This window comes from Lepisma saccharinum, chromosome 1 (genome assembly GCF_977018435.1).
Source record: "Lepisma saccharinum chromosome 1, izLepSacc3.1, whole genome shotgun sequence".
Lineage (NCBI taxonomy): Eukaryota > Metazoa > Arthropoda > Insecta > Zygentoma > Lepismatidae > Lepisma > Lepisma saccharinum.
Window position 1 is genome coordinate 21,519,351 of NC_139229.1, and position 12,497 is coordinate 21,531,847.

Genomic DNA, 12,497 nt, shown 5'->3' on the forward strand with positions numbered 1-12,497 from the left:
ATTCACCAAAAGTGAATGCACAAAACCAGCCATGCACAATCTGCGGAATTTGTCCATAGGCAAAGAGGAGGCTGACATCATTGTACTGCTGCCTCTGCAACAAGCCGATCTGTGGGGAGCATCGGGAAAAATGCTGTACAATTCATGTTCAATAAATTCAATTTTCTAAAAACCTATTGGTTGTAAATTTTATGATACGTTATCTTTAACGAAACTTTTCATACACTTTAGCTTTCTAGGGTTAAGTAGTATAAATCTACATAAAAAGCAATAGAACGAAATTACATTCTAGTCCTTTGATTTTTAACAAATTCTAGGAGCATGTCAACTTTCTTGCAAAATAATTCTCTAGTCAGTGTTTATTTCTATGATAGGTAAGACATGTTAAGTATGAAGAAATCCATGAGAACAAGCAAATATATTAAAATAAATTGAATTATTATAGCATGGAAATCACCCAAGATGATGAAGAGGCACGATGTATATATTCACACTCACTCTATACATTTTGCTCAATTCCACTGAGTTCTATTGCATTCAAAAGTCTTTAGTTTGAATTGGTCTTTCAAATCCATTTTATACACAGATAGGCTAATCGGGACTGTACCTACAGTTTAAAGTGGGATCCATACCACTGTGCAATGTGCCTCCACCAATTAGCAAACCCAAAACCCCTTGACAACAGTGGCGGCGCCAGGATAAATAATCTGATGGTGCTGAGGGGGTGCAGAATAAAATTTAGGGGGTGCGATGTTGAAAATAAAGAAGGCATGAAATATGCATGCATGTTTTATTAGCAGATGTGCAACAACAATTTTTTGTCGAGAGGGGGCGGGGGAGTAGCAAGTACCAGGATAAACGTGCCAATAATAATAATAATGACATTATTATTATTCTTAGTAGTAGTAGTAGTATCAAAGATGTTATTATCCTTGTAAATCATGCAAAAAAGGGAGAAGTCGGTGCTAAAGCATTTGTGTTGGACACACAATTTGAAATATTTTTTGAAAACGTTTAATTTCACATTAGCTAATAATTGAAAACAAGCCCACAAACTGTATTTCTAAAAGACAGAAAATGCATGATGCATATAATTCTTTTTGTACATATGAAATGTATAATTTTCATGTACAACATGTATTTTACACATGTGCAACATGGAGCGCCGTAAAAAATAAGAAAATACATATGCAACATGTTAACACTAAATTGTGTACATATTCAAAGTTTTTTTAATACATCTATGTAACATATTATTCAAATGCATTACATAATCAATTCATCCGACTCATAACAAACCCACAACTAAAATTATATAAATCTCTGAAATGTGTGCTCTCCTTTTCATCCAAACAATTGTTCATGCAATTAAGACCAAACTGCTTAGCAGTAGCAGTATGAAGTACATAGTTGGTCTTACTTCTCTCTCTGGTAATTTATAATGCATTTCTGAATGCATTACAGAATGCATTGTAAAATCGCTCGCAAGAAAATTTTTAGATCCAAATTATTGCAAACTGAGAATAATATTAATTTAATAGGGCATCGCATTCTCTCTTTTATAACGTTTTAATTTAGATTGTTCGCCGCCCCCTAGATAAGGCTCTGAACTTTTACGAAGTTATGAAAAACAATTTACGAAATGTATTTTTATTTGCATAAAATTTGAAATCTAGGATGGTAATTGCCTCTCTGTGCCCCATCCGTCCCTTGCAGGTGCCCTTGGCTGTCTGGAAGAAAAAATTATGAAAACTAATTCCATCTTGAGTATCATTTTGTCCTGCTACTCTTAGATTCTACTAGCCTTGCTTTTCTTTTACTTCAATAATGTTAGCTCGCTTGCTCCCCATATAATTGATTTCCGATCAAGGTTTAGGGTAATGTCATCCTGTGGGTGTGCCACTGGCTATCTTCCATCTGCCCCAGATGCTACAGTGTCAGGAGAAAATGCAAAGTGCACTGCAACTTCAAATTGGTTAAAATCCCCTTCTGCCTCACTATCCCCATCAACAAACTGTAACATTTCTTTGCGAACTTTGGGCTCCTCAACAAGGTCTGAAATTATACTTTACTAAACATGTTACGTAGAACATATAGAACATACTAACAGGTAAACTACCCGTCACGATCCAACTCACGTTAAATAATTTCTCGAGCACGACCTGATAATATCTTGAAAGCACCTGAAATTTTTGTTCCAGTGCAACTTGGAGAAGTAGGTGGACAATAGAACCGTTTAACAACAATGCCAAAGAAAGAACTCGCAGAGTTCTAGGCAAATATAAAAAAAACAACCAAACAGGCCACTTAAAACAAGAGAAGAAGAAATTCTTAACAACAATACTGACGGAACAAAAGATAACGGCCTCTGATCTTTACAGCGACTGCCGACAGTACAAGAAAATATATGCGGCTTTTCTTTCAATGCTTGGCTGTTGTATGCAATAACAGCAAACTCACTGCAAAACTTAACATTCGGCCACTCAATGCGACTACAATATATGACACTGTAAGATTTAATGTTTTCAACATAAGTTTTGCATAGGGGGTGCTGAAGGGGGTGCGGAAGAAAATTTGAGGGTGTGCAAGCAACCCTTCATGCTCCCCTTGCACCACCTCTGCTTGACAAGGTGATGATGTTACCATTAAGCCATCGGGGAGGCCCTCGTTCAATCAAAAGTCAGTTTAAAGAGCAAAATATTTATCACTTCTACATGATTCACAAAGCACCGCTTCAACATTATTTAGTGATGTGGATGTCGATTCAGCATCACTTGAGAGTTCACAAGGGGATGCAAAATCAGTACCGGGGAGAACATTCGCATTAACGTCGCCACACTGCTACGAAGCACTTTCCAATGTCGTAGAATTTTCACAATTCTTGTTAGTCACTATGCTACTTTTTGTAAAAGCAATTGCAAAATTGAACTTTGTGGTCACTTATATTGTTTAGACATATCAACGGATCCCAAACGACACTGTAAACATTTAGGTTCAAAGAGAATCGTGCCAATAGCGCTATCAAAATATACTATGCATGTGCACGATGATTCACATCTGGGTTGTTTCCCCGTTCTTATCAACAAAATATTTCACAATAGTTAAGCTCATGGAACAATGGAAAGGCAGACTGGTGACTGTGTATTCTTGTTGGCCTATCTTTTGCCTGCATTAGCGGCTTACAACAACGATCCAAGAAAACACACACTTTTGTACACATTGTGAATGCTATACGATCACAAATTTATTAATATATTACATAAAAAAATAGGTTTTTTCTTCAAATTCTTAAGTGTGAAAGTAAGGAGAGATAAAATATGTGATAATCATTCACTTCAATTTACTTGAAAGTTGATTGATTGATTGATTTATTGTTTTAAGTCCACAATTACTTGATATGGAAAGTTGTATTTACATAGCTGTCATTTGTCTTTTCAAGGTTCACAGAAAGCCAGCTCTGGTATTGTGGTTCCAACTGTTAAAGTGAAGGTATGTGTGTGATAGAAGGTATCAATAAAGCCTTTTTTTATTTCTTGACATATTTCAATATTTAATTTTTATTACCATATTTCAATCATTTAAGTAATAAATAACTATTATTACTTGCTTTTATTGTTCTCTTTCACATATTTCAATTTGTAATTTTGGTTTCTCTCTCTTGTACATTTCAGCTCCTCATTGTTTCCTTCTATCTGTGTGTCCATGATATTTGTATTATCTTATTCACTCTTTATTATGCTATCCATGTTGTAATATATTCAATGTGTTATTGTAGTGTTTTTAATTTTGTTTGGCTTCTTGAAATAAGAAAAGAACATAAATACAGTAACAAATTAATGAGTTACTAAGTTGTCAAAGTAAATGTCAGACTAATTCACTTTAGGTCAAGATCTTGAAGATTGCATAACTTCCTCCCCTGCACGCAGGAGAACGTTTTTAACAGGGACGTCACACCATCCAGAGGGCTGATACATCTTCTAACAGGGCACGGACCATACAGGAGTTACCTCACAAAAATAGGTAAAAGGGGAACTGACATATGCCGAGACTGCTGGATGGAAAGAGACACTCCAGAAAATAGTTTTTTACTGCCCCGCCTCCGATGATCAGATAATATCGGCCAGAAGAGACCTGCCGAATAACAACATCTTCGAACTGATAAGGAGCGAACATGTAAAGAAGTTATGTGACCTCGCAGACTTAGTGTCTAATATCGAGTTGCGGAGGTACCTGACGGAACCGGTAACCCGATGCCCACCAGCCCCCCTCCTCAACAGGAGCCCCGCAGAAGCAGCAGGATATGGAACCAAGTCCCCACACCCCCTCCCCGGAGACCATCACAATCAGAGGAAAAAGAGGAGTCGGCACCGGAAGATTCATCCTGAAGGAGAAACTTCAGACTGTTCACTGGGAGATGAGGAGCCACCGCCAGGAGAGGGTTACGCCTGCCCAATCAAACTGGGGAGAGCCATGAAGGTTGCCCAGAGAGAAGTCGTCAAAGATGAAGAATGACCTAAAAACCATCTCTAGGGATAAAATAATATAATAGCATAATAACGATAAAAAAAAAACTGTAAAAGAGTAATATCAGAACCCCACATTAAATTGTGACTAAAGTTTCTTTAATAATAAATCCAAGATGAGGGACCATAAACTCTTAGAAATTTTAACTTAAAAATTGCTAAACTTGGAATCTGCTGGAATCCAGTAGGCACCCTAGAGACTGGATATAAAGGAAATTTTGAAAACAAATTAAATTAAAATTAAATGTTTAACAATGTAAGTGTAGTAAAAACCATGAACATACATTTATATACTTATTATTAATTAATATAATCTAATATAAAAGTTTGTTTATCTTTCTTTCCCCTTTTTTATAATTGTTATTATTATTATTATTATCATCAAGTCTACATATAATTATTTGCATATTTTATGTATTTTATGTCATATTTATCTATTACATATCTAACAATTACAGTTTCCATATAATTAGCAAACTATCAAAACTTAGTACCCTGTATTACTGATTCACGTTAAATTATGCAGCTGCAATTTCATTCTGAGATCTCATAGCAGCCTCAGTCTACACGGACATTGAACCTCGCACGGCCACTGTCGCTAGCGTGGAATGCAGAGTCAGCTTCATGTCGCATAACCAAGTTGACACGTAGTGCTGACGCTGGTACCTTATCGGTCGTGTGTCCTCAACACATAACTGCAACAACAGCGAGATAAATAAGAAACTACAAAACCTCTTACAGTATGTGTATATTAGGAATCGATATCCACTAAATTAATGAACTAGTCCAGTATTTCAGTGTACTTAACTTCCTTCCAAATAGCAAATTCTCGCCGCACATTACAATAAAGCCTGATCTGGAAACCAGACAGGGAACTTGCGCCCGTGCAGACTAATCCAAACCATCATTCACCCCAATCTAAACTCTCAATATGTTCTGCACTACTGTCTTCTTCATGTTCTAATGAAGTATTGTATCATGATTCATTCCACAAATTAGTGTATCTTGTATATCAATTTAATTTAGAAGGAAAAGCGTTGTAATGAGATGTAGTGAAAATGTGATCCAATGAAATGTATGATAAAGTTACGAATGTATACATTCTAAAGATCAATAAATATAAAATAGGTCAAGGTCTTATCATGTTGGGCTTTGTCTATTAGTGAGTGTCAGTCCTTTTATGCAAACAAATATATTTACACTAAGAATTCAAGTATTTCTTGCATGAGTAGCTAAAAAAATATGCATTGATACACTCTGAATTTTCTTACTCTTTAAAACTGGCTTGATCACCACTAAATTTTTGTCCACTCACTTTGCTAATTTTGTGATGGTTATCCACCACAATATTGTTGTGTACGCATTCGGCATGTTTTAGGAATGTTTGTGTATATTAGGAGTGTAACCTTCTATTTGCTTTTCCAGATGGTGGATGTAGTAACTGGAAAAACTGTAGGAAAGGGGGAACAAGGAGAAATCAGAGTTAAAAGCCCCAGTGTCATGAAAGGATACTTGAATAAGCCAAAGGTAATTCCTTATTTCTTATTGCTTCTTGAAAGTTGCCACACACGAGATTGATCAGCACTGAATATGGTTATATCTGCTTGTGTAAAAGGAAACTTTTGATCCTGAAAGCTGCTGACTGGAAGGGAAATTGAATTGGAAGACACCTTCCTGTTTTCCCTTAGACAAAGGTCTGGATAATCACTGGAGTCATTTCTCCCTCTAAGATACTAGGAACAGGATACTATCAAAGATGTGCCAGTGTTTGGAAGTATTGATTTAGTTGTAATTGTGTTACAAATAACGATTACTTTCTAACTAGTTACTCTTTGAAATTAGTAACTGTAATTCTGATACTTTATTCAAGTAAGTAGAAATTAAATTTGGAGTTACTTTACATTTCTGTATGACAGGAAACTTTCTTTAGCCAGATTTTTGCAATATCTTGAACCAAATGTTTACCTGAATGCATGTCCAGGCTTTAGATTATTAAAATTGTGAGAAAAATATTACTTTTCAGGCAGCAAATTCACTACTATATATGCTCCAAGTGTATTTACTTCAGAATGAATGCCTAATGACATAAGGTTTTATATTCTGCCGACCATCCTGGACATGCCATAGCTTCTTGACAAAATTATGGTTTTGTAAAGGGGAAACAAGTATCAACCATTATTTTTAAGTAGGCTAAACAGGTTTTTAATTTTTTTGTGAAATTCCCATTGATTGATTGGATTTATTTTAATTCCTATTTATGCCACTTTTAGCTAATCATGAAAAAGAGGATGAGTGATGATATGATGAAATTGATGAAGTGATTCTCACAAAGAACACCCATGCCCAGGCTAGGATTTGAACCTGTGACCCCTGGCATTTTAGCATGCTGTGCTAAGCATTTTGCCATGGAGGTCGGCGAATACCATTGAATTCTCTTCTTACGCAAATACATAATCCCATGTGCCTTTGGCAAAAAAAATATGTTACTCGTCTTTCGTTTTCGATAACTGACTGATACAATTCACAGTCAACAGCCTTCCATGAATGGTGACAGTAAGTCAGCAAAGCTGATAGGTAAATAAAGTAATTTTATTTGCAAAAGACACATCGAATTATTATATATATGTGTGTGTAAGAAGAAAATAAAGAGGTTTTCTTTGAATTGTATTACCTCTATATTAAATAAAAATAAGTGTTAATTTATTGAGTTAAATAAGATAAGTTTTTATTTTGAAAAAAGGTATTAAATAAGTCAACTTGCAATTCAGGTTCATTATACAGGATGGCTCAAAAGTAGGTATACAGTGTATACCACTGTCAATCTGGCATTGTTGTTTGTAAGTTCATTATCCTTTTCAGATATCTTGATACTATGAAAGATGGCTGGTAATTTGAAAGTACACAGTCGTAGTACTACCATAACTTGTTGTTCATTAATTGTTGATTAAAAAAGTCACTGGTACTGTATATCACACAAGTTATTTATCAAGTTGTTTATTAAGAACACAACAGTCAACTGACCAATAACAGTATTCTAAAAAGAGCTTATAAACAGAAGATTTACCACAGAATTAGCAAATCGTTTGCGCTCTCGGCTTTGGTGCAAGTGGCCCTGGTTCGATTCTTGGTAGGAGCCTTCAGAATTTTTTATGTTGACCTAGTGTTGTGAGAACAATTGGGGAGTTACTTGAAAATAAATAGTAGCAGGCGTGATAGAACTTCATGCACAAACCATGCATCACTGAGTGAAAAATAATCTCTGGTAGGACCTGGCCTTAGATGGTTGTTTTGCCATGCACTTTAGTTTTATTTATAAACATAAAAAAGTTATCGACTACATGCTAGAACTAGTTCTGGAAAATTAGTATACCTCTTCAATGTTCACAATGATTTATTGTGTGTGTTTTACAATGAAATGTACTGTTATTCTAAATTCTTTCAGGCTTTATAAAATGTGTGAATGCTATTATTTTTTAACTAATATATTGTTATACTGCCTGAACATTCTACATACTGGTAACTTTTTTAGCATGTCAGATATTACCCATCTGAGTATAAGTAAAGAGCAAATGTAGTTAATTAGTAACTTTAACAGAGCTACTTTCTCAAGGAAGTGAATGTAAATTAGTGAAATTTTTATAAGTAACTGCAATACATCCCATGAGCCTATAATTACACGTGAGGTAGAGGCTTGGACCAATGTTCAAAGTGAGGGGGAATGTGGTGAGATGGTATCCCCCAGGTAGCTGTTATATATTAGTTTAAGTTATGAAGCCATGGGCTGAAACAGCCATATATATTATTGTTGTTATAGTTACTGGTTGTATATATTATTGTTGTTATAGTTACTGGTTGTTGATTTTTTATCTACATCCTTTATTTCATTTTTGTATCTACAAACATTAGAAAAATGATTTATCTTGCCACAAAATCTGCAAGCTTTCCCCATAGCTGGACAACCTTCAGCTCCGTGTTTTGTTTTCAAACCACATCTATAGCAAATCCAATTAACATTCCTTGGACTGTCCTGTTGCAATTGTCCTTTATAACATTTCTTTACCTCTAATTTGCCCTTGTACATATTTCTTGGAGTGTACGTGTTAACTTTGTGGATGTTTGAATCTTGCTGAATATGCCTACCAAATCTGTCTAGTACTTCATGATTCCTAATGTAGTCACAAACATCTTTGTACGTCTTTGGAGTCTCCATAATTAACTTCCTTTTTAATGTACCTTCCTCAAGTCCAAATATGGTTTGCTGCTTTAATTCTTCATCAAAATCTTCTGGTTTAAACCCACATGTTAATGACAACTTTTTAATTCATGATATGTAATCATCCATTGATTCACCATGCTCTTTTTTAGCATTTTTAAATTTATATATCTCAAGCAACTTGTTTGTTTTAGGTTCATAAATATCAACGAGTTCTGCCAGCAAAACTTCGACAGGAAAACTACTAGGATCATTTGGAGCTAATTTAATATACAATGCCTCATATGCATTATTTCCAATCACTGATAACAATAAATGAACCTTTTTATCTTCTTTAACTTCTTGTGCTTTTAAAAATGATTCAAATCTTCGTACATAAGCTTTAATATTACTTCCTACCTCATAGGACTCGAAGAATGGCAACGTATTCATTTTTCAAACTTCTTAAAGTAGATTTGAATCTTCTATTCAACTACAATAATCTTATTAATTGTTCAACTCACAAATGTATCCAATCCATCGTCGCCACTTATCATGTATTGATTCAAAGAAATTATTTAATGAAACACTTGGGTTCAAACATTTTTATATTAACTCCATAACACATGTATAAAAAATCAACAACCAGTAACTATAACAACAATAATATATATGGCTGTTTCAGCCCATGGCTTCATAACTTAAACTAATATATAACAGTAGCAAAATGTTTGCAAAGCACACCCCCTCCCCCAGCTTTCTGCTTGTTACCATGTTAAACCATAGGAGTATTCACCCAGCTAATTCTAAGGCTCATTCCAAACATCTCCCCAGCTAACATTTTGCACTTCAGGTGCTGGCTTGGACAATAAAGGAGAGAGCCAGAAGTGCAATGCAGACTATGGAGATTAAATTCTTCAAGAATATAGTAGCATAGGAATCACAATAACAGAACGAATGTGGAATCAGAAAGTGGTAGTAGAATAAAAGTAAATATATATTTTCAGTTGCATCAATGAGGTTTTCTTTCTCCAACAGGAGACAAAAGAATCATTTGATGAAGATGGCTGGTTCTGCACAGGAGATATTGGCTACTTTGATGACAACGAACACTTATATGTTGTGGAGCGAGTAAAGGAAACTTTCAAGTATCAAGCACATCATGTAAGTTTAATAAATCAATTATTTCTGCACCTTGATGCAACCTTAAAGAACTTGCAACACTAATGTCATTTACAGTATTGAATTTCAAAACATGTGGTATATATTTAAAAAAATCATCATTTTTACTGCATAATTATATTCAATATAATGTTACAAACACAGTAATTTTATTATAATAAAAATTTTCCATGCAATTACTGTCAAAGTTTATAATTACGATAAAAGTACAAAATAACTTGTCTGTAAGAGCATACAAAACTTCATGGTCTGAAGTTCATGTATGTAATTACAAGGAGTGTGTTCCATTTGAGTTCTATGTAAGAGTGGTGAGATTATGATGGAAAAGGTATGTTGGGTTAAGGCATGTGTTTATCATTCGTTTAACTAGTTCATCATTCATATTCATCACGGCAATTAACCTAAAAAGATAATAAATATAAATAGGGGTTAGCATGAGCTGAATAGATTCATGAAAATGAAAAGAACTGCCCTGCTTTGACTGTGTACAATCCTTTTATCATGTGTTGGGTGTACTGTGTAAATACTACATCACAATTAGTGCAAGTGAGTTATGTTCATATTAGGGATGGGCATATATTTGAGTTAAGATATTCCATACCTAACAGATTTGGTTAATGAGGACAGCACTCAAAGATTTGGAGTTCAAATACTGAATCCAAGATTTGAAATTTAAGAGAGCAAATCAAGGATTTTTAGTTCAGATAATGAAATCAATTTTATAATTTGAATAGCACTCTCGAATTTATGATCTGAATGGGAAATCTAGAGTTTATGATTCAAGGAGTGAATTCTGGGATCAGAATTTAGATTGCAAATCAGAATTTTGAATTTGGATTGGAATTTGACTTCCCATTGCTATTTTGAGATTTTGAGAGTCTTTTCCTTTGTCAGATATCTCCAAGTGAACTGGAGGGACTTCTTCAAACACATCCAGCCGTGATGGCTGCAGGGGTGGTTGGTGTTCCAGACCCAGAATGCACTGCTCTCCCAAGGGCTTATGTCATCAAGAAAACAGGACACGATGTCACAGCAGAGGAACTTCAGAAATATGTTGCAGGTAATATTCACAACTTGCCAATCCTAATTTCTTCTTTTGTCATTCATAAATTACTGAATCTAAGCTACAAAGGTACATTGGGCAAGAAATTTCTATGTTGAATGTGGATTTAAGATTTTTATAGACGAAGTAATGAAAAATGTATGTTCTATCAGTCCAATTGTTTTTCAAGTGAATTTCAGTTAAAAGTCCCTAAATATTTTCATTCTCTTTCAGAGAAAACCCCATACTACAAGCATCTTCGAGGAGGAGTTTTCTTTATTGATGAGTTGCCAATGTCTGCTGCAGGAAAGCTGTCTCGTCCAATGTTGAAAGCACTCATAAATAAATAAAATAACTTTTAATTTGCATCCAACTAAGGAAATAAAGAACTTCTTATAACTTCAAATATTTCACTTGGTATATATGCATGTACAGTAAGCATGTATGAAAACATGTTTTATGAATGATGAAGTGCTGTCTGAATTTGAAATACACATCCTTTAGTTGCTTAGGTGATGTATAAGTTATTATGGCTTTCACTTACAATTTATTTTTTTCTTTTCCTTACCTCGATTTTTCTGTTCTTAACCAACTGTATTGTTTTCCTTACCACTGAAGTTAGGTGAAGGGCTGGTATGAAAAAATGTAAAACATCCTTCTTATCTTTGTTTTTCCACGAAGAAAATGGGGTTTCTAAACAGAACACATACTAAATGATAAAAAGCATCCAAATTTCTCTTAAAATTGCACAAAAGGAAATGACAGTTAACAATACACACTCAGTTCAACTCCTCGAAGGCAAGAGCAGTAGATTGCTTTATCTGCCCATATTTCTGCAGTTGTGGAAAGGCTAAACCTCATAGCCCAGGCAGTGACGTCATGATTGTCACAGCAAGCAACGTAACACAGCTACCTTGGTACACATGGGTATGGCCAGTCCAGGTCCATATCCAAGATAAGGGTTGAAGTTTTTGCATGCTATGAAATGTCACTGGTCAAATGAATGTATCAGTTCAAGGTGAAGTCACATGAATGACAGTGTTGCAAATGCAGATATTAAATACCAGAACAAGAACAATGTCTATATTAGGATGCGTACTGTAGGCTGTGGAAAAGCTAATGTGTAAGTCACTAGTGTCATCAAACAGTTGGGCTGTGACTGTAAGTTACAAGACTATGGAGAAGTAACAGGCGATTAGTCTGCGACAAACATGAAACTTATAAAGTGATTTACTAAACTTCACAAAATTAAATGTAGAATATTTCATTTTGTGTTTATATTATAAAATATTGAAACAAAAAAATCTTATTGTTCATTTTTAACATCGGGAAATTAGTTTTTATTTCATGCTCCCGTAATATATACCCGTCTGTGTATTCAATTTATCTGAAGCCAAAAACTGTAAATGAGTTTCCAAAATATTACGAGCTTCAAATCAGCTTCTGTGATGTCACAGGACTAGTCCAGTATAATCAACATCTAACAAAGCACATTGTAAAAGGGTAATATTTAATTTTCTGACCTAATTGTCCTTTTTCTTATTAATTCAGAATGTTG

The 12,497-nt window shown here is 34.6% G+C and overlaps 1 protein-coding gene across 1 annotated transcript in view; it reads left to right on the plus strand.

The window, feature by feature from the left end:
• The window catches only part of LOC145986819 (uncharacterized), a 51,673-nt gene extending 40,156 nt beyond the window's left edge, over positions 1 to 11,517 (plus strand). Inside the window, exons 9-13 of the mRNA XM_083121305.1 lie at positions 3,440 to 3,489; positions 5,949 to 6,050; positions 9,754 to 9,879; positions 10,792 to 10,957; positions 11,174 to 11,517. Coding sequence (XP_082977431.1) covers positions 3,440 to 3,489; positions 5,949 to 6,050; positions 9,754 to 9,879; positions 10,792 to 10,957; positions 11,174 to 11,289 — 560 coding nt within the window. The 3' untranslated portion in view covers positions 11,290 to 11,517. The remainder of the gene's footprint in view (positions 1 to 3,439; positions 3,490 to 5,948; positions 6,051 to 9,753; positions 9,880 to 10,791; positions 10,958 to 11,173) is intronic.
• The last annotated feature ends 980 nt before the right edge of the window (positions 11,518 to 12,497 follow it).